Source organism: Stenella coeruleoalba (assembly GCF_951394435.1).
Source record: "Stenella coeruleoalba genome assembly, chromosome: 19".
Lineage (NCBI taxonomy): Eukaryota > Metazoa > Chordata > Mammalia > Artiodactyla > Delphinidae > Stenella > Stenella coeruleoalba.
The window spans coordinates 40179701-40202508 of record NC_137165.1 but is presented as its reverse complement, the minus strand read 5'-3'; the positions used below and the strand labels follow the sequence as shown (position 1 = coordinate 40202508).

Here is a 22808-nt window from a genome sequence, read left to right as displayed (position 1 = left end):
CATGTGACTATAAACACAAACACACAGACACACACAGACACACACACACACACACTGCCCGACATAAACAAATATTAATACAAGTAACCAAATATATATAAAGAATAAAACCTTGGGATCAGGAAATCGCAATTTATAAATAAAATCAAGTGATTAAAAGTAAAACAGTTGCATTCTGGATCTAACAGCTGGTGTAAAAAGATCATATATTTCAAATGATTGTCCTGATTTTTGTCTGAGATTTCCTCCATTTCCTTCCTTAAGGAATTGTCCTAATATGTAGGCTGTTGGTAGCCTCCCCGCCCCTTTTTTGCTGTTGGATCAAAACATTAATGAAAATTAGAAAGAAGGAAGATGAGAGGGAACAATACAAATGCTGTGGTCACATATCTAGGACATAATCTTGCTGTACAATAGGAGACCTTATATGGACTTAGCTAACACATTTTACAGAACGTTTGATGATATAAGGTTAACACGTAAAACAGAACTAAAAGAATATACAGGAGAGCTGAAATAAAGTAAAAACCTTCCATTACCGTCATGTATAAATTATACACTTGCTTCTCCCAACTTGAGTCCCTTTTCCCCATAATCACATTCTGAAGAATAGGATATTAACCACCATACTGTCATTCAGTTTCCTTTGTTACAGTAATTATAAAAAATCACTATAGCAATGTCATGCAGAATGGGATGTTGATAAACATCTGTTTATCTTGGAGACAGTGACAAGAAACGAGTATTTAGAAATGTATTGAACTAATACTACACTCTGTCTTTCCAAAGATCTTACTAGAACCACTCCCTAAAGTTTTTGTCACCCACTGCTGGATTACTTTGCCTAACCATGGCAATCATTGTCTGATAATGAACTCCTGCCAAGGCAAGAGACTAGACATGTACAATGGCGTGAGTTTGAGGACACACAAAACCAAGTACAATCAGAACTGTGACTTTAGAGAGTTGGGAGTCATCCTGCTGAAGAAAAGACTTAAAGTTTTGGGATATCTTCCAAATGATTGATTTTTCTGTTCCCTATGGAAGTATATTTTTAAATGTCCATATAATCAATTCTTTATTATTATCTGAGATAGTGATATAAAGTCATTACTCAGGCAAGCCAAAAGTAGTTTTTATAGTTATCATTAGGTATTTTGGTTGTATATTTACCACAATTATATTTTGCAAAAACAATCAGGAAAGTAAGCATGCCCTTAGCGTGCAGATGAAAGTACTCTGAAAACACTACAAAACTGTTGAGCAGTAGGAGGATAAGGTCGGTGTGTAACATACAAGTAGGGTGACCAAGAGTCCCAATTTGCCTGGGACTGAGGGGGTTCCCAGGTTGCTTTCAGTTTTAAAACCAGGACAGTACAGGGACAAGGTGGTCATCCTATATACAATACGCACCCAAGCTACTTGTTAACAGACTGGCTGGTTGACTAGGTGGTAGAGAAAACTGAATTAAAGGACAAAAGAATTAGCTATAGAAAACTCACAACTTGAAAAGTAGACATCCAGAAAAAGGAGAGCTAACTGGACTACAAACATCTATAGATTTCAGAGCTTTTTGCCGTGAACACTACATATCTCACTACATAAGAACATCAATCACAGTACCAGTTATTTTTTAAAGTATTTTTGGTCTGTACATGAAATGGAACACCAGTTTTTTTGGGGTTTTTTTGTTTGTTTTTTTAATACTAAGGGCAAACAACTTTAAAAATGCCTAACTGCAAAAATGGACAAAGCTACACTTATTTTCTTCCATCTATACTACTTTTCATATTTGCCTTTTATGTAAATAGCCTAGTTGTGTTTCAACAGAACTAATTCTTGAGCTCACATTCTTTCACATGTATGAGAGGATGAAGACTATTTCAAAATAGCAAAGGCAGATGGATTGTAAAGAACTATTAAAGGTTAATAAAACATCTTAAGAGAATTAAAAGTAAAGATCACATTAAAAAAACATACTGTTATAAGATTCAAAGTATTAACAATAATGCCAATCTTTAACAGCCTGTACCGATGGCGGGAGGGATTAATGAAATACACAAATAACTTAAAACTTCATTTTACTCATTAGATTTCAACCAAAACCCTTTCCCAACGAGTACAGAATAGCTAAACAGTAGCCAAAGTGATAGATTTTTACCTTCTCTGGCTAACTCAGTCTGCCCTCTGGTGGAAGTGCTAATGAACACTAAAATGGCCAAATGAGAGGTAGCAGGGGAGAAACAAGAACATAGAGACATTGGAGAGACACCAACGGGATAATCCAAAAGTGACTGTAATCATTAGGAATGGCATTTCTACTCTCCTCTGAAAAGTAAATCCAACAATTTCTGGCCATGAGCCAGGCCTTAATTTTAGTTCAATTTCACCATTTGGCTGATAGCTTGTTGACTCAATTACTGGGTGAATTTCTTTCAATCACTATGCCATTGAACTTGAACAACTTCTTTCAGATATTTTGATTATAGCTGAATTTTTTTTTTTTTTGGTTGGGGGGTGGGTGGTGGTGCAAGGAAGGAAGGTATGAGAGATAAGACAAAAAGGCCTACTTTAATTCTAGATTTGCTTTCTCTGTTATTCCACGTCCTGGAGTCTCTTAAAAACAACTGGAATTGTTATGGCATAATAGCAAAGTGAATTAAGAAACACATTAAAAAGAAACACATTAACAAAGTATAGGAATTCTAGTTCTGCCTCTGCCAATAATATGATTTCAGCAGTGGGACCATAGGCAGGCTTATTTAAACTCCCTGGATTGCAGTTTCCCTATCTATAAAGTAAGCGGGTAATTTTATTTATGTTACCTTCTGTTTTTTTTTTAACTTTACATATGATAAATAGTTTATATATTTGACCTTGTGCTAGTGGAAATAAGGCATATATTCTCCATACCAACCCATATGAAATGTGAATGCAACAGCCTAAAAGTTGAAGGTTAGTGTACCCCATCAGACCTTGTACATCTTCTCATTCCCCAATTCATGGGGTCTTCATGGACAGCAAAAATTTCCAAGGAATTGGAATCACTTTCAGATAAGTAAAGATTTTGCAAGTAAAGACTGTGAATCAGAATTCATTAGAAAATTTAAACTTCTTTTCCCTCGAATAAATTGTATGCTGTGGTCATCTGAGATCAAGGTATACATATTTCCTTTTTTCAGATTTTTTTTTTTAATATAATGCTCAATTCCTAATCTGGGGTCCATTTAATTATCTCTTTCAGGAACACAGATTTAAAGGAATCATTTTTATATGCTATTTTTTGGAAAGGAAATGTACTTTGTTAATTATCTACTTAGAAATCTCAAATTATTCTTCAGGAGATTAACAATGATATCTTATTAGGGCTTTCTTGACTGTATGTTTCTGGCGAGACTCTGGTATCTAGCATCCACTATACTAGAGTACAATTGACTATTTGTACAATCTGATAATGGTTTGTTTGGAAGGCAGATTTTCAAGTGCCAATACTAGCTGGCCACCACACACACAGTGGTTCAAGATGCATCACTAGCTACAGTTGTGGTTTCCTTGTGTGAGAACACAGGGACTTTACTTACCTACTTCCTAGGAAATGGAAAGATGGAAAAACAATCAGTACATGAAAGGTGCTTTAAGAAGCTTTGAGACTTAAATAAAAGAAGCTGGGCAAGAAATACAGCACTTGGTGCTATGTTCTCCTGTAGACTAGGTGACAGAAAGACTGAAACCGAGGCCACTGATGTGAAAAAGAAAATGTTAAGAGATTTTTAAGAGGATCAACAGCACCTGAGCTCAATGAGATTCATGACCGGTCTGTTTACCTGCTGCCTCCTCCTGTGGCATTGTGGGAGTTCTTCGGGGCCCCTGTGGCCCACTGTTCTTGTCACTGTTGTTTTCCTCCAGGTTGCCTGCTGGCTCCTGGGTTTTCATTAGTTGACTCAAGAGAACTGCCAACATATTCTGCATGTCAGCTGGTGTGCTTGAAGCTTCAGGGGTTGTCTGTTCTGCGGAAGGTTGGACCACTGGGGCAGGGGGTGCCTCCTTCAAAGATTCCTCTGGGGCCGTGGGCTCTGAGTCCTGCTGGTGGGAAGTGGCTTCTGTTAGGGCACTGATGGATTGGTTCAGGGCCTCCAGCTGCTGCTGTATCTCTGGATTGGAGTGGATGTTAAGCAGCTGCGCCATTTGTGGAATACTCAGGTCGGTTTGGCTCTGGAGCAGGTTCAATAACACTGCCAATTCACTTTGATTCAACTGCTGTGTGATGTCACCGAGGCCTGTGGAGAGACAGTGGAGCCAATATAAGAGGATGAGGCAAGGCAAGGACCTCTGCCTTCTTCAATTGGCAATAGCAACTTACGATACCCAATGAATGAAGTTTCACTTTGAATGTCTCATTTTTCATGCCTCCAACTGTCATGACACATTTGTTATTCTTTATATTTTCACTTAAAAATACAGGGACTAATTAAAACATCTCTGTATTGTGAGTAAAAGTGACTTCATTTTATCTATATTCTTCAAGGTCAGTGATTTTCAACCCTTACTGTACATCAGAATAGGAGAGGTTTTTTGTTTGTTTTTTTAATATCTTTATTAGAGTATAATTGCTTTACAATGAGAATAGGAGAGATTTTAAAATTCAGAAGCCTCAGGTCCCATCCCTAGAGATCTGGCAATTGTTTGGAGGTGTTTACATTTAAAGCTTTTTAGATGATTCTAATGTGCAGCCAGAATTGAAAACCACTGTTTTAAGTGGACAAGGAAGGAAAAATGAGCCAAGGAAGGAATAGCTGTAGTTCAGAAAAAATGGTTGCACCACAGGAGAGCTACTTTGTTGTTTATAATAATTCATTATTACACAGCTTTTGATATATTTAGATCAAATAACAGGCTACAGAACTAACTACATTTAGCAATTGTGACTTAACATGATTAAATTCTAAGAAGGTCTTATCAAATCTAACATAAAACAGGGCTCCAGTTATGTTAGAGAGCCATGGGTAATCTAATCTTATATTAAAACACACATACACACACAGGGCTTCCCTGGTGGCGCAGTGGTTGAGAGTCCGCCTGCCGATGCAGGGGACACGGGTTCGTGCCCTGGTCCGGGAAGATCCCACATGCCGTGGAGCGGCTGGGCCCGTGAGCCATGGCCGCTGAGCCTGCGCATCCGGAGCCTGTGCTCCGCAACGGGAGAGGCCAAAACAGTGAGAGGCCCGCGTACCACAAAAAAACAAAACAAAACACACACACACACACCCTTGCACTTGACCTTCAAAATCTGCCAAGTGCTAGTAAAAGCACAAAGGCTCTATCCCAGCACTGCCAGCACTGACCTATTGCATCCCCAGCCCCAGGCTCCACCCTGCCAGGAGCAGGCTGAGGTGGTGCTGGGCTGCTGTTCTTCACAGGCTCAGCACTTGTCCCTGAGATAGTTTCTTTTCGAGAGGCTTTGGGTGGAGGTGGCTCCTCTACCAAAACACCACTTTGTCGCTGCCGTCGCCGTTTCTTACTCCATAATTCATGGCAATCCTGCCAGTGGGGGAGGCTGGAAAAAGACAAAAGAAATGTGTGTGGGAATGCAGTAGTGAGTGAATGGAGGAACAAGAGATTAAAATGGGAAGGCAGCGGCTTCCCTGGTGGTGCAGTGGTTAAGAATCCGCCTGCCTGGGCTTCCCTGGTGGCGCAGTGGTTGGGAGTCTGCCTGCCAATGCAGGCGACATGGGTTCGTGCCCCAGTCCGGGAAGATCCCACATGCCGCGGAGTGGCTGGGCCCGTGAGCCATGGCCGCTGAGCCTGCGCGTCCGGAGCCTGTGCTCCGCAACGGGAGAGGCCACAACGGTGAGAGGCCCACATACCGGGGGAAAAAAAAAAAAAAAAGAATCTGCCTGCCAATGCAGGGGACACGCTGGGTTCGATCCCTGGTCCGGGAAGATCCCACATGCCATGAAGCAACTAAGCCCATGTGACACAACTACTGAGCCCGCGTGTAGAACCCACAAGCCACAACTACTGAAGTCCATGCGCCTAGAGCCTGTGCTCTGCAACAAGAGGAGCCACAACAATGAGCAGCCCACACACCGCAACAAAGAGTAGCCCCTGCTCCCCGCAACTAAAGAAAGCCTGCGCACAGCAATGAAGACCCAACGCAGCCAAAAATAAATAAATTTTAAAAAATAAATAAAATAAAATGGGAAGGCAAAGAGCAAGGGGAAATAGAAAGGATAAGGAAAATATAAAACTAACCAGAAAAGTTAGTAAACAGATAGTAGCAGTGTAAATAGAATCATGGCATATTGTAGTCTGAGAAACTAAAAATCCAAAAGCCCAAAGAATTTCTTTCTACAGTGAGAAATGAAGATGTTGCTAATACCACAGACACACTTGCTATATAAATGCCCATATTCCAGTCAAACAGTTAAGTTTTATAACTGTTCTTGCTTGGCATAACAAAAATAAAGGAGACCTTTACTGGTCAAGTTTCAGTTGGGAATAAATAGAACAGAGGTGACTGCCTTGTTAATATCTACAAAAAGTCCAGGCAAGGTAATTTAAATCTTGGAACCACGTGAGAATATCATGATTAAATCACCTCTGTGTAAAATCGATTTATGTATTACTTGGTCTGTAAGGACCAAAAAACTGGTTCTTTCTTCTTTCTGCCCACTGAATTTCATGACTGGATATTTTCATTTGTGAGGTTTATTAGTATATTTTAACGTATTTCCAGACTTTCCTATACTCAATAAATTCCAGTAAGTCAAACCTTACCACAATAAAGATTATCATAGCCAAAATTTCTCTATAACAAGTTTCCAATTTTTACTAAAAAGCTTACATATTTCAATCACATTCAGTGTATCAAAATTCAAACACAATAAATGAATTCGAACATTTCTTTGGATTATCAGATTTGTAGATATTACCTGTTCGTGTACTAACATCTCATACATTTAAGATACACAGTATTTCTATAAGAAAGAAATGCCCAAAAACTCTGACATGAAAGCTATAATGCTGTCAGTGAGAGTCAAAGATTTTTATCTATCAGAATGTGAGATGTGAGTGTAGAACCTCTGAGGATCTCATACAATACAGGAAATTAATAAGATTCTGATGGAAGAAAGATACATTCATAGACCATATTTTCTATATCAAAATTCAGGACATATGGCTTGATAGTGAGACAAACTATTTAAAATTAGGACTGTCCTTGCACGTGTGGGATAACATGGTCACCACAGATATAGGGAATTAAAAAAGATGAAATGGTTAAAAGCAAAAATTAGAAGGAATACTTTCAAAGAGGTTATATAGAGCAATATGCTGGGGATCCAGGGACAAAAGAAGATAGCATGAGTCCAGTTAGAACAAATATCATATCTAAATCTATTCCTTGTTTAAGAAAAAAACATAAAGCAATAAACTTATCAACCATAATACTCAAGGACACCTCTCTATTTGGTTGGCCACTGCAGTTCCTTTTTTAAAAAACCTATTATTTTGAGTTTCTCATCTCCTGAAGCCTCGGGAAGGTTTAGGGTCACTACATGGCCACCAGCACTTACTCTGGAGGATCCATTTTGCTGAGCTCGACATCTTTAAGGAAGTCACTCTGCAGGGTCTGTTCAGCTGTACAACGTTTGCTAGGATCTAACGTCAGCATGTGGTCCAGTAAATCAAGTGCTGCTGAAGGAATGCTGTGAAAAGGAAGAGAGAAAGAATGAGTTCACAATGACCCCACAGTTCTTAAACCGGTGACCTTATGTCAAAGGTCTCTGAATTTCCAGCTCCATGTAAAACTATGGGAAGGGAGTTGGAACCTGGCTAAACAAGCAAGCAGATTTACTTCCACAAAGGATTCAAGAAATGCAATAGTAATACAGGTAGAAAACATGAAGCCAGCAGTTTTATTCTTTTTGTTTTAGGAAGATCAAAAGGACTATGAGAAAACTTGTATATCATTCAAAATAAAATGGTTTTCTATCAGCTAAAGCCTTCATATGAGAAAATTACAAAAGGGCTATGATAAAACTCATACTGCTCAAAAATAAAATGTTTTCCTATGGTGTGTTTTCATAATAAATTGGGACAGCACTAACTCCCTAGGACAGGAAAAAGTCAAGTCCAAACAACAGCCAAACACAGAAACTAGATGTACACATCTGTCAAACTCACAAAGAGAATTCTTCTCGTAGGCGCCTTCTATATTGCTTCTTCGGTTTCATTGTATTGAAGTAGGGCAGCTTGATAACATCAGGCCACACAGCTGGACAAGGGCTACCACAGAGTCGACTGAAAACAAAGCAAAAAGCAAGAACAAGGAAGTCAGTGAGTCAGCATCATAAATTCTGGAGATTCTAGAAGCAGAAATTATTACCTCCTCAGGTCTGGGGGATCTTGGCTTATTAAGTTAAAAGGCATGCAGAGAGATAAAACCTGACCGCACTGCTTTAAGGACAGAAGGAACAGGACAGAAAGACTGGTTACATGATAGTGAAGAGATAATACTGGCACAATAGTCCAAAATGATCCACAGATTTGGTTTTGTAAAACATGTTCTTAATCCTCCACATAGGTTTCAACTACCAATTTTGTTCTGTTCAGTTAATAATAATTTCAAAGCGCTGAGCTGGTCCTATAATGTCCCTAAAAGGGAAAACTAGCAGAAGAGAGCCTAAGTCTGGAATTTTGATGGAAAACTGAATTTACTGCATAACACATGAGTTACACACCACCTTTAAAAAAAAGTCTACATTAGGGCTTCCCTGGTGGCGCAGTGGTTGAGAGTCCGCCTGTCGATGCAGGGGACACGGGTTCGTGCCTGGGTCCAGGAAGATCCCACATGGCACGGAGTGGCTAGGCCAATGAGCCATGGCCGCTGCACCTGCGCGTCCGGAGCCTGTGCTCCGCAATGGGAGAGGCCACAACAGTGAGAGGCCAGTGTACCACAAAAAAAAAAAAAAAGGTCTATATTAGCCTGTCGTATTCTTCCCCTTAATCTTATTGAAAAGAAATAAAACAAAACAGAAAACAAAACTCAAGTTCCATCCCAACCCCAGACCTTCCCCAAATCCTCTATTACAGACTCCCTTTTATAATTATCTGTTTACCTGATGCATCACTTACTAAACTCTGAGTTCTCTGAGCAGGGACCTATCTTATTTATCTCTGAATCCTAAAGTTTAACAGAGATAGGAATTTATCTCAGGCTCTAGGAACAGGCTCAACGAATGTTTGCTGGATAAAGTTGATCTTAATCTAACCTAAATAAGAATGCAACAGCCATCCTGAAAACAGCATGCTTTTATATGAAGAACTAATAAAAAAAATGCCAAGAAAGACCTAAGAAGTAAGTGGAATACAACTTCTTTCCATATACAACCCATGACAAAATATATGGTAAACCTGACTGAGTGAAGAGAAACTTACGTAGACATAAGGAGCATAAACTCACTTAGTAGAATGACTGAAAAGTGTTAGAAATTAGAGGATGAGATTACCTATCACCCCTGGGCACTCAGAGCACATGCACAGCTGTACCTGATCAGTTCTAGCTGAGCCAGTTCCAGATTGGCTTGAAAAATTGGCTTCTTTGTGAACAGTTCCCCAAGGATGCATCTAGAAAGAATAAAAATGAGAGGTCAGAAGAGAAATCCCTGGAGCCTATTTAAAGTGTGTCTCAATAAACTTTTATAGTATATCAGACTGTATCTGATATACTAAATAAGCCCAAAACTCAGGGTCTGAGTTTCATAAAAGAAAATATTTCTTGCAGTGAAAATAGTACAAAAGATTTAGATTTGCTGGTAGATCAAACTTTTGCCACCTATAAAGGACAGTCTATAAGCAGAAAAAAGGAGTCAAGAAGCCTTTTCTATCAATTCCACTGTAAATTTAGGAAATAACTAAACACTGAAAAACACACACTTCAATTTTACAAAGATGCTCAGCAGTTTCAGCAAAAAGAATATTAGCCTTTTTCATTCATCTGCTCTACAGAATGTGCACTATGTACATGTACAGCCCTCTTGGCACTGTATTTGTAAAGAAAAGTTTATTGTCATCAGTCAGGATCAGTTTCAATAGGACTTTCAAACACATTATGCTTAAACACTCTTATCATTTTGAAAAGGCCTTTCAAAACTATATTGACATATTTACACAGTCTCCAAGTATCTCTCCACAAATTACTTAATTACAAAAGGAAAACTGATAACTATTTAGTGTGGAAAAAAGACAACACCTTAACCAAGTAACCAAAATTAACATCATCAGTAAGAGGCAAACAGGGTTCATGTAAATACAAATGTAATACCCTAAAAAAAAACACTTATGAAATAAAAAAGAATGAAATTCTGCCATTTGCAACAACATGGATGGACCTAGAGGGTATTATGCTTAGTGCAATAAGTCAGATAGAGAAAGACAAATACTGTATATTATCATTAATATGTAGAATCTAAAAAATAAAACGAATGAATATAACAAAACAGAAATAGACTCACAGATAGAGGGAAAAAACTAGTGGTTATGGGGAGAGGGACTTGGAGAAGGTCAAGATAGGGGTAGGGGATTAAGAGCTACAAACTACTATGTATAAAACAAATAAGCTACAAGGATACATTGTACAGTACAGGGAATATAGTCAATATTTTATAGTAACTTTAAATGAAACATAATGTACAAAAATTCTGAATCCCTATGTTGTACACCTGAAACTAATATTATAAATCAACTAAACTTAAAAAAGAACACTTATGGAATATTCCAGCCAAAATCAAAACCAAAAAAAGGCTAAGGAACTGTTCCAGATTAAAGAATGAAAACTAAATGTAGTATATGATAAAGGACTGGATCCTCTATCAGGTGAAGTATTGTTTCCAGGACATTATGAGGGTACCGACAAAATCAGAGTATGGAATGTAGGTTAAAGTACTCTATTAAATATATTGTATCAATGTTAAATTCCCTGTATTTGATAATTATACTGTGATTGTAAGAGAATATTTTTGTTTTTAGGAAACGTACACTAAATATTAAGAGGGAAAGGAGCATGATACATAGAACTACTTTCAAATAGTTCTGGAAAAACATATATGGTATACATATATAAATGCACATTTTATTCTATGTATATACTGTACGTTGTATTATATGTAAGTACATATATATAATACATATACATACCACATAATATATACATATGTGAATATAAAAGGAAATGTGGCAAGATGTTAAAAATTAGTGAATCTGGGCTTCCCTGGTGGCGCAGTGGTTAAGAGTCCGCCTGCTGATGCAGGGGACACGGGTTCGGGCCCCGGTCCGGGAAGATCCCACATGCCGCGGAGCGGCTAGGCCCGTGAGCCATGGCCGCTGAGCCTGCGCGTCCAGAGCCTGTGCTACGCAACGGGAGAGGCCACAACAGTGAGAGGCCCGCGTACCACAAACAAACAAAAAAAAATTAGTGAATCTAACACAAATGATCTCAAAATAATTAATGCTGAGTAAAAGATGCCATAGGGGCAGGGCTTCCCTGGTGGCGCAGTGGTTGAGAGTCCGCCTGTCGATGCAGGGGACACGGGTTTGTGCCCCAGTCTGGGAAGATCCCACATGCCACGGAGCGGCTAGGCCCGTGAGCCATGGCCGCTGAGCCTGTGCGTCCGGAGCCTGTGCTCCGCAACGGGAGAGGCCACAATAGTGAGAGGACCGTGTACTGCAAAAAAAAAAAAAGATGCCATAGGGAAAAAAGAGCATATATAGTATGATTCTGTTTACATAAAATTCTAGAAATGGAAATCAATCTAAAGTGATAGAGAGCAGAACAGTGGTTGCCTGGGAATGGGATGGTATGGACAGTAAAGAGGGACTACAAAGGAGCACATGGAAAATTTTGGAGGTGACCTTGGTGATGGTTTCACTGGTGTATATAAATAATATGTCAAAAAAATTATACACTTTGAATATATGCAGTTTATTGTAAATCTCAATTGAAAGGTTAAAAAAAATCAGTGAATCTGGATAAAGGTTATACTAAAGTTCTTTGTACTATTCTAGCATCTTTTCTGTACATTTAAAATTATTTCAAAATAAATTTAAAACATGAAAAAAATTACATGAATACTCTATACTTTTTTGTGTGCCTGAAATATTTTTTTTTTCAAAAAGTGGGGAACAAAAGAGTGAACGCACCTCTTCTAACCTGTGCTCTGAAATGAGATTAATTTACAAATATTCCCAAAACCAACGTTTTCAGTCAGCCCTCCGTATCCATAGGTTCCTATCCATAGATTCAACCAACCATGGATTGAAAATATTTAGAAAAAAAATTCCAGAAAGTTCCAAAAAGCAAAACTTAAATTTGCCACACTGGCAACTATTTACACAGCAATTACATTGTATTTACAACTATTTATGCAGCATTTACATTGTATTAGGTATTATACGTAATCAGAGATGATTGAGCGTATACTGGAGGATATGTGGGAGGGTGTGTGTAGGTTATATGCAAACACTACACCATTTAATATAACAGACTTGAGCATCCCCGCGTTTTGGATGCAGGGGGTCCCGGAACCAATCCTCCGGTGGATACAGAGGGACAACTGTATATAGTTTAACTTTGAAATTTTTCAGCTTGACAAAATTTGAGAAAGCAAACAAACCCAGCTTTTAAACTTATTAGCACCTTTCTTTTAGTATTTGTTAACCTCAAATTCTTATTTCCAATATTCTCACAAACCTTATCCAAAGAAAGAAAAGTATAAGTAAAATTTAATTCTGTTTCTAATATTAACTGCCAAATCAAATTCCAAATACAGTGTTATCACAACATGTAAAATAAAACGCAAAAAGAACAAACCCAGATGAGTTTTCACACTCTAGGTATAATGTGTTGTACTAGTCTTTCTGGTTTCTCCCCGGATTTTCAAACTGAACTGCTCCATCAATTAATTCTGTCAAGAACATCCCACAAAAGTATCCTCTGAGAGACTACCATGGATCACCAAAGCAGTAAGTGCACATCAAAAGTCAAGCAAAATCTCAATTCAATGAGTCACTGAGCTTTAAAGAAAGTATAATTTTCTATAATTTGAATTTCCAATTGTGTTTTATTTCAGTTTCCAGTCCTTTGGTGGGGAAGACATCATTATGTAATCAACACTTTGCTACTGCACTAATGTAGCAGGTTGCACAGAAATAGTACCAACAGAGCTATGAACTTTCCCTGTGCATCTTAATGGGGCATTAACTTTAGAGCCTAGTTGTGACAATTTAAATGCTAATACTGTTAGAGCAAATAGTCCAGAACACAAACACGCCCAGCTTGAGTCAGTAAAATTTAACTAAAGCTTCATTTGAATTGGGTAGGCTACTACAGAAATTATGCTCTTTCTCCATCACCCTTTTGAATTTTGAAATAAAAGCCCTATACTGCTCCTTTTAAAGAATGACATTAACAGAGGAGAGAAAATGGAAAAAAGTGATACGCTCCACTGGGAAGTATGTGTGTCAGAATCCTAAAGTACGGAGGTCAAGGTCAGTGTGCATACATAAATCATACAGTGTAAGAAAACAATTAACTAGGGGACGTCCCTGGTGGCGCAGTGGTTAAGAATCCGCCTGCCAATGCAGGGGACACGGGTTCAAGTCCTGGTCCGGGAAGATCCCACATGCCACGGAGTCACTAAGCCCATGTGCCACAACTACTAAGCCTGTGCTCTAGAGACTGCAATCTACAACTACTGAAGCCCACGTGCCTAGAGCCCGTGCTCCACGACAAGAGAAGCCACCGCAATGAGTAGCCTGCGCACAGCAACAAAGAGTAGCCCCTGCTTGCCTCAACTACAGAAAGCCCACGTGTAGCAACGAAGACCCAACGCAGCCAAAAATAAATAAATTAAATTTATATATTAAAAAAAATGAAACAACAAACACAGCCCATTTAAATGTCTATGCCCCTAACATACAAATTGTGGCCTCTAAGTATCATTTTGTACTAAAAGGAACTAAGACTCCTTAGAGAAATGGCCAATTCCAGGTCTGTAGCAGGAAATGAACAGGATGAGCCTAGAACCAGAAAACAATGAAGGCTATCAAAGACTAATATGGTTGAGTCAAAAGGTCCCAAGAATTAACCTGCATAAACTCCCACTGACCAAAGACTGGACAGTTTGAAGAGGAATAAAGATGATAACTACAACGAATTAAAACATGTCAACATGTTTACGAATTAAAACATGTCATTATTTGTTTAAATCCATGAGTTCATAATGAAACTAAAAAACAAACCCCAAATAACTTCTCTTTGGTCATCTTTGGAGGATAATAGTAAGCCACCTCATTATTTTGAAAACTGGTAAATAAAATGAAATAATTCAACCTTTAATTAAACCTTTTCAACTTTTTTTTTTTTTTTTTTTGGGCTGTGCCACGAAGGTTGTGGAATCTTAGTTCCCCTTCCAGGGATCAAACCAAGGCCCTCAGGAGTGAAAGCATGGGGTCCTAACCACTGCACCACCAGGGAATTCCCTAATTAAACCTTTTCTGTATCATCTGTACCCAAATAGATAAACTGTCTTTATTTCAAGAAAGAATAAAATGATTAGACTATCGTATCACAAAACAACCACAAATGGATTGATGGATGTGGATCATTAATAGCTAATAACATTTCAAAAAGAGACAATTACATATTATATAAAGTGGTGTGTGTATGTGTAAATCTGCTCCCATAGGGATGAATATTTTATTAGACATTGTTTAGAACTGCTTGTATAAGAGGATAATAAAAAGTAGACTAATTTGTAATGCATTTTTAAATTGTTTTTAAGTTCTCTACAGATAATGTATCCAGTTATTGCCTGTACTATGGGCAGAGGCTCCCACTGCTACCTACCCCCAACTCTGATGTACAAGTGACTATGTAATCTGTCAGAAGTACTCAAAACCACCTGTAAAATAGTTTCAGGGTCAGTGGGTATTGGGAATCAAACCTGAATTCACCTACAATTTACAGGAAATAAAAAAAATAGAGAACAATGCTAAAAGATCACCATGAGAATGCAACCAGCAAAGTCCAGATTATGGGAAATTCTGTAGGACAAATGACCCAGTTTCTTCTAAAAAACATTATAAGAGGGGGGAAAAAATCCTAAGAGTGATGGAGGGGGAATCTATAATTAAAAGACTTGAGATAATCAATTACAATCTATGAGCCTTATTTGAATGTATTTGGATCCAAATTCAAAGTAAGCTTAAAAAAAAAAAAGAAAATTGGGGAAATGTTAAAAAAAAATATGTGTCTCATATTAAGAAATATTCAACAGATTTCTTTGAAATCTGGCTAAAAGTTGATCCCCATCCTTTTGAACTTAAATAAGAGCGGCAAAAAGCCAAAGTAGAGATAAAACAGGTTACAAATTCAACAGTATGTGAGTTACAAACAAAAGAAAAGGTGAAAAAAGCCTTACCCACAGCTCCAAACATCTATTGCTGGCGTATAACGCTCCTCTCCCAGCAGAAGTTCTGGAGGTCGGTACCACAGAGTAATGACTTTGTTTGTATAAGGGCGGCTGAAATGTAAATCATAACCATGACATAAATTTACAATGGTTACAATGGTTTCTGATGAAAAATACTTGTACAATTAAATGCAAATTAAAATAGCTGCCAACTGGAGACGGGATCATCAAAACAGCTCCATAGCAACCTAAGAGTTCAAAAGTAAACTGGACAGAAGGTGATGAAGAAATAACTTCCATTCCAATTTGGGTTGATTTATTTCAGTCTAAGGCAGATTCAAGAATTTAGATATAATTTACTGTCTAAAATCTAGGTGGTAACACATTTAGAAAATTAGGGAACTCAGAGAGTTAGGAACTCAGAGAGTTATTGCAATTTGCAGAATACTAGCATATCCAAGAATGAAAAAGACTCTTTTCTATTTCCCGCATGTAATTTTGTTGAATGACTCACCTCTCCTCAGAATTATAGAGCCGAGCAAGTCCAAAATCTGCTAGTTTGATTTGCCCACTGTAAAACAAAAATTAATTATTTTCATAAGTAACAACAGCAGCCTCCAAATTACACCTAAAAAGTCAAGTGCTAATTTAGGAGTTAAAGGAATTACAAAAATGAATTTTTAACCTCTGCTCTTTCAGTTCTACTCTTAATGGTCACTCTGCCAGATTAAGCCTCTTTTGAGGACTCCACTATACAAAGCCTTAGAGAGTTTTTTTTGGACTACTACTGTATTTTTGGATCTGACTCCTTAACTAAATATTTCTTTTATTTCTTGGCAAACAACAGTGGCTAGAACCTGCTAGATTAAATACCTACTGTTGGGGGAAAACGGAATGGGCTGTTTTAGATTAAGAGAGATTTAAGAGGCCTAACAACTAAATCCAATTCATAATCCTTGACTGATTCTGGTTTGAATAAACTAGCTATACAAAAGGCTTTTTTTTTTTTTGGCAATGCCACAGGGCATTCGGGATCTTAGTTCCCCAGCCAGGGATTGAACCTGGGCCCCAGCAGTAAAAGTGCCGAGTCCTAACCACTGGATCAAACGTAATGATATCTGTAATTTACTTTAAAATACGTCAGGCAGAAAAATAAAAAGGGAGCAAATATAGCAAAATGTTAATTGTATATGTATTATTAATTATATTAGTGTCTCAAGTTTTTCTTATAATTTGACATTTTTCATAACAAAAAGTAAACTGCAACAATTCTGTGGCTATAACAGATTTTTCAAACAGAGAACATACCTTTGATCTGAACAAACAATTTTTATGATGAACAAGGCCCCTTCTACCAACAAACTGCCATCACTTCCTATACCATAAAGATACACAATTATGACTTCAGAGGGGTTCTCAAACGTTAATTCGAAATAAGAATCACCTGGAAAGCTTGTTAAATGTTTTCTGGGCCCCATTCCCAGAGATGCTGATTCAGTAGGTCATGGTCCATGAATCCGCATTTCCAACAAGCCCACAGGTGATGCCAATGGTGCTAATCCGAGAACCACACTTTGAGAACCACTCCCTTAAAGGGATCACATCCACATTTCACTCTGCTAAATATTCTGTCTTTGACAGTGATGTCAAGCAATATTTTAATAAAATGCAACACAAAATGTTGGGAAACTATTTAAAAACCATCATTAACTATTTTGGATTAATCATATTTATCTAAATTCTTGTGTAGTCTATTTATTCACATTTACAGTTTGCCTTACATCTTGCAGAATGAAAAGCCAATTCACCTTTTTTAAGGGACTGGGGAGATCTCAGGTGCCTGATAGCTCAGATCAAGCAGAAAAGTGAGATAGAAGAGAAAAAAAAAGGGCTCTTCTAGGAGGTGCTCTTCAAAGTCTGAGCAATGGGACAAAATATTAAAACAAAAAAGCTACTAGCAACGAAATTTTACATTAAATCAACTCTTACCATTCCTCGTAAAGATTACGGGCACCTTACCCACCTGTCCCAGACATCATCACATTTTAAGTTCGATTTATAAGCAAATTCTGAGAGAAGCAAAAAGGAAAGAAATAGCTGACTTGAGCCCTATATTGAGACAAAAAGCGTTCCTCAAATTTCTTGGTATCCTTACTTTGATCCCAAGACTCAAAGTAAGTCCTACTATGGTAGGACTGAAAGTTGAAATGGCAATAGATATACAGTTATGGAAAATGAGGCTAGACCTAAACATCACCAGCACCGTATTTCCTAATCCATCCCCTCCCTCCCCCCCTCACTCTCAGTAAATAACCTTCTTCATTGGAGACAGAAGCCATCAGGTGGGACCTATTTAACATACTTTTACCTATAAACTTATTTACACCTCTAACCTTGCTTTCTCCTTTCCCTTCAATTACAGAAAAGTGCGTCAATCTCTTTTCTTATTCAAGGATAATCAGTATTACCACCTCTGGCCTTGACCCCCATCTCCTTTAGAAACTCATTTCTTTAAATTACTTTGGTTCTTTCTTGAATCTTCAACTTCCCCCTCTCTACTGATTTTCTTTTTGCTTAGCATTTAAATAAGCTCAAACCTCTGCTTCTTTAATAAAAAAATTAATAAAAACAAAAAACTGAAGTCACACCTACAATCACCTTCCCATTAATTGTGCTACCCACCCACTTACCCCACACTTTCACCACTGACCTTTTAATTTTCAGATTCTCTCTTTGGGCCTTAAAATCTACCTGCATCACCTGACATCTATGACCACTCATTTCCTAAACCTGCCTATTTTGCATTCATATTTCCTTATTTTCTTCCTCTCTGTCTAATCAGCCCCTGGGGTTCCATCTTCTCACATCTTTTCTATGCTTGATAACTCCTAAATCTACAATGCTAGTTTGAAACTCCCATGTGACCATATGCCTATTTGATATCACTACCCTGGATATATAACAGACATATCCAAAAGGGGTTTACTCTTCCCCCGACGCATCCTGCTGTTCCTTCTGTATTCCCTATATTGACCACTGTGCCACCCATCTAGATAGTTTCTCAGGTCAGAAATCTTTGAGTTAAAGTACTTTGATTCATTCGCCACCATTCACTCACTCATCAAAGTCTACTGATCTACCAAGTCTATCCTGCCCATCCTCTTCTAGCAATGCCTTGGTTAGTTCAAGCACTGACCATTTCTTACATTGTTCTTAATAAGTCTCTCTGCCTCCAGTCCACATGCTATATGGTGACCATTTAGTGATATTTCTAAAACAGAAGACTAATTATGTCTCTCCTATATCTAAAATAATTTGGTGTCATTTATACTTGTGTAATTAAGATAAAATAAACATCATGGAGCCCAACGCTGCTCTCCTCCCTCTCTCGTCAATGCTTTCTCTTCTTTCTCCACCTGAGGACTCCTCTCTAGGCCATCTCACCAAGAAGTCTCTGTGCAGACAGAACTAAATGCGCAAGAGCAGAAGCTGGCTGGATCAGACTACACCATGAGACTCTTGCATCCTGCTTCGCAACCTGAGAAGGAAATTCACTTTAGTCTAAAACCTTATCAACTTCCTGAATATGGGAAGTCAGGGACAGAAAGGGGCCTGACCCACCAGAAAGGACACCAAGCAGGACTGCAGTTATTCCCTGGCCTGAAATATCCCCCAATAGAGGAGCAAAAGGAACAGAAAAAAGTATATTAATACTATAGTCCAGAAAGCTGCAAGATGATAGCCATCATCAAATTTCTGAAGCACTATTACTGTGGATACAGATTAACCAAGCCCAGCTTTAATGAGAATTGTGGTGGATCACAGGGATAGTGACAGAAAGGAATGACATATATATATATATATATATATATATATATATATTTTTTTTTTTTTTCCCCCAAAGACTTTTTTGTTGTTGTTGTGGACCATTTTTAAAGTCTTTATTGAACTTGTTACCATATTGCTTCTGTTTTATGTTTTGTTTTTTTTTGGCCGTGAGGCATGTGGGATCTTAGCTCCCTGACCAAGGACGGAACCCGCAACCCTCGCATTGGAAGGCAAAGTCTTAACCACTGGACCACCAGGGAAGTCTCCAGAAAAGAATGATATTTTTAATATCGTGTTTTGTCTCAAAAAGGTATTTAAGGGCTTCCCTGGTGGCGCAGTGGTTGAGGGTCCGCCTGCCAATGCAGAGGACATGGGTTCATGCCCCGGTCTGCGAAGATCCCACGTGCCGCGGAGCGGCTGGGCCCGTGAGCCATGGCCGCTGAGCCTGCGCGTCTGGAGCCTGTGCTCCACAACGGGAGAGGCCACAACAGTGAGGGGCCCGCGTACTGCAAAAATAAAAAAATTAAAAAAAAAAAAAAAAAGGTATTTAACTACAAATAACAATTTTACAGTAATTTGTACAATAATGCATTAATTGTATAATTTAAAAACAAAAAATTAACCAGCACCCTTCAATGGCTGTTACCTGTAAATAAAATTTAAGCTCCTTAGCAAGATGTACAAGATCTTTAAATTGGCTCCTTGCAACTGTCCAGCTTCATCTCTTGCCATTATGTGCTTCACTCTTCTTGCCCTAGCAATACTGACTCCTTTACAGTTTTCCAAACATAACGTGTTATGTTATCTTCACATTTATGTGCTTCTGTACATGCACTCTTCTTTTGCCTAGAAATGTGAACCTCTGTTGTCAGTCTTTCTGATAAATTCCTGTTCATTCCTCAAGACTGCATCTTCCCAGATGCTCCCAAATTCAAGGGGGGAAAAAAAAAGCTTAATAAATGTTTATTGAATTGAGCAACTTATTTGTTTAGCTTCCCTACTAAACTCTGAAATCTTCAGGGACCAACCATCCCATGTGGGACTTTTAGTGCTAAAACCAGGACAGTCTCGGGCAACACTGGAGAGTTGGTCACCCTACTCCACAAAGACAGGAAATATGTCATAACCATTCCATATTCCCATCTAGATAATGTTTGTTAAATAGAACTGATCCGAAATATTTAAAACAAAGGGTGCATCAGACAAAGATGGCTATAAACAGCCCACTACCTACAGAACAAAACACTGGCCTTATTTCAATGGTACCAGACTTGCTTTTTATTCCTCAGTATGTAGGGCTATCACCAAAGACTACTGTAACGCAACTGATATCACCAACGCAATTTAGGCAAATAGCCAGAGAGGAAGAAAGCAGATGATAAAAACTTCTGAAGAATTAACACTGTTCTTCACCAAATTCCTGTCTGTCTATACTATTAAAACCCAGGAGTAAGTGCTGGGCAGCAAGGTCAGTCACCAACTACATCTGTGTTTACTCTGAAATTCGATAACTGAGAAAGTCTCAAGAGCACTTAAAAGAGCAGGTATGTCTCTCCCCACTAAACAAAGGAGAATGTCATTAAGAACTCAATGTGTGTTTGAATTTGCCTAAGACCACAAAAGTATTATTTACTAACTATGGCAAAAGCTCTTTGAATATTCCTATAGGATGTAAGTAATTCTCTAAAATGTCTGCATTTAAAAAAACCTTTACAATCCTACCTCTTTTAGTCCTTATCAACACTGAGTCTGGAGACTCTGCTGATCAGAGTACCCCTATCACAAGTTGTCCCTAAGGTACAGACATCAGATGTACGTAAATGCAAAAAAGTGCATTACTGGGTTTACCTATAACCCCAATTAACTAGCTGAAACTAAGGGTGTCAGAAGAGATGAAGAAAATGCTTAACCTCATATGGTTACTGTGTTACCTGTTGTTCAGCAAAATGTTAGAACACTTAATATCCCGATGCAGGAAATTCTTTTTGTGACAGTAATCCAGTCCTTCCATTAGCTGTTTCATAAATGACTTGATATGATCCTCAGAAAAGTGCACCAAACCAGATTCCAACAGTCCCATTAAGTCATGGTCCATATACTCAAATACAAGGTAAAAGGCTCCTACACAGGACGAAGGAAAAAATTAAAAACAAGAGAAAAAAAAAAGGATGCCAAAATGACAATGCGTCAAATTTTAACATAATTTTGGAGTTGACCATAAGCTTTCTGGAAAAACCACTTAATTTTACACATGAAGAAACTAAAACTCAAGCAGTTGAATAACTTGCCCATTCTAACAATAAATAACAGAACTATCTTTTGAATTAATCTTCTGACTCATAGTCCAGTGCTCTTTGGACTACTTACTTCTCTAAAGGGACAACTGCCCCAATTAGATTGTATAACTAGTCTTTTATGATCTAAATCAGTTGGCAAATTACAGACTCCTTGGGCCAAATCCGGCCTGTCTACTGCTGTAAATAAAGTTTTATTTGTAATATACAAACATGTCCATTTGTTACACATTGTCTAAGACTATTTTGTAGAAATCTTTACCCTAGTTAACAGCACTCACGTAATAACGCCAGGGGTACATTTAGTACGAATTATTAATGAAATTTATAGTATTTAAGAATTGAAAGAAAAATGAATCATCTAATTCAACTCCCTAAATTTAAAAGTAGATAAAAGGCTAAGAGAATTATGAAAGATTTGAAATCCACATTATCTTTCCACTTTCAACAGGTGCATGATAGAAGCAAACACTGTAACATACGAAATACTAGACCTAGTTAGACAATGATCCATCCAGTCTAAAATTCTTCTCTCAGTAGCATAAAGGCAAGGATTCTTCGTCTACGGGATAGGCTTCAAGGACTCTTTGAACTCTCTAAATAGCATACAACATTTTAAACACATGTGTATGCAACATTTTAAATGTATATTTTTGAAGAGTGAATCCATAAGATATTTTAAAAGGTTCATGACTCCCAAAAAGTTAAGAACCACTGCATTAAAGGAATATCTTAGCTTTAGCTAAGCCCTCGTATGAATTAAGAAAACACTAAAACTGCAGAAGAGAGTGGATAAAGGACACAAACGGACAACTCAAAAAAAGAGGAAATAAGTAAAATTGATAGACATGGAAAAAAACTCAGAATATAAAGAATGCAATCCAAAATAATGATATCATTCATACTTCACCTATCAGGTAAGATGACAATTTTTTAAAAAGATAAACTCAATGTTAGGGAGGATAAAGTGGGATGGGACTCACTGGTGGGACATAAATTATTACTATCTTTCTTAAAAGCAATCTAACATTAAATATGAAAATTCCTTTGACCAAATAATTCTACTTCTAGGAAACTATATTAAGAAATAAATCAAAATACAAATATTTATGCACAAAGATGCTCAATGCAGTGCTATTATATTTTTTTAAACTGACAACTAATTGTTCAACAAGGACTGGTGAAATAAATTTGGATTCATCTATCTTTATGCACA

The 22808-nt window shown here is 37.8% G+C and overlaps 1 protein-coding gene across 6 annotated transcripts in view; it reads right to left on the bottom strand.

Annotated features, from left to right (window-relative positions):
- The window catches only part of CDK12 (cyclin dependent kinase 12), a 61470-nt gene that overhangs the window by 22278 nt on the left and 16384 nt on the right, over positions 1–22808 (bottom strand). For 5 of the 6 annotated variants that reach the window (XR_013824971.1, XM_079903795.1, XM_079903791.1 and 2 more), the window contains exons 6-13: positions 21230–21419; positions 15985–16041; positions 15480–15581; positions 9550–9627; positions 8185–8301; positions 7575–7706; positions 5343–5554; positions 3825–4277 (exon numbers count right to left, since the gene is read on the bottom strand). Coding sequence is in view for 5 of the 6 variants with exons in the window: in XM_079903795.1 (XP_079759921.1) it covers positions 3825–4277; positions 5343–5554; positions 7575–7706; positions 8185–8301; positions 9550–9627; positions 15480–15581; positions 15985–16041; positions 21230–21419 (1341 nt within the window). In the remaining variant the exon portion in view is untranslated. Of the gene's footprint in view, positions 1–103; positions 314–3824; positions 4278–5342; positions 5555–7574; positions 7707–8184; positions 8302–9549; positions 9628–15479; positions 15582–15984; positions 16042–21229; positions 21420–22808 lie in introns of those variants that run through there. The other variant, XM_079903794.1, reaches the window with a different exon arrangement.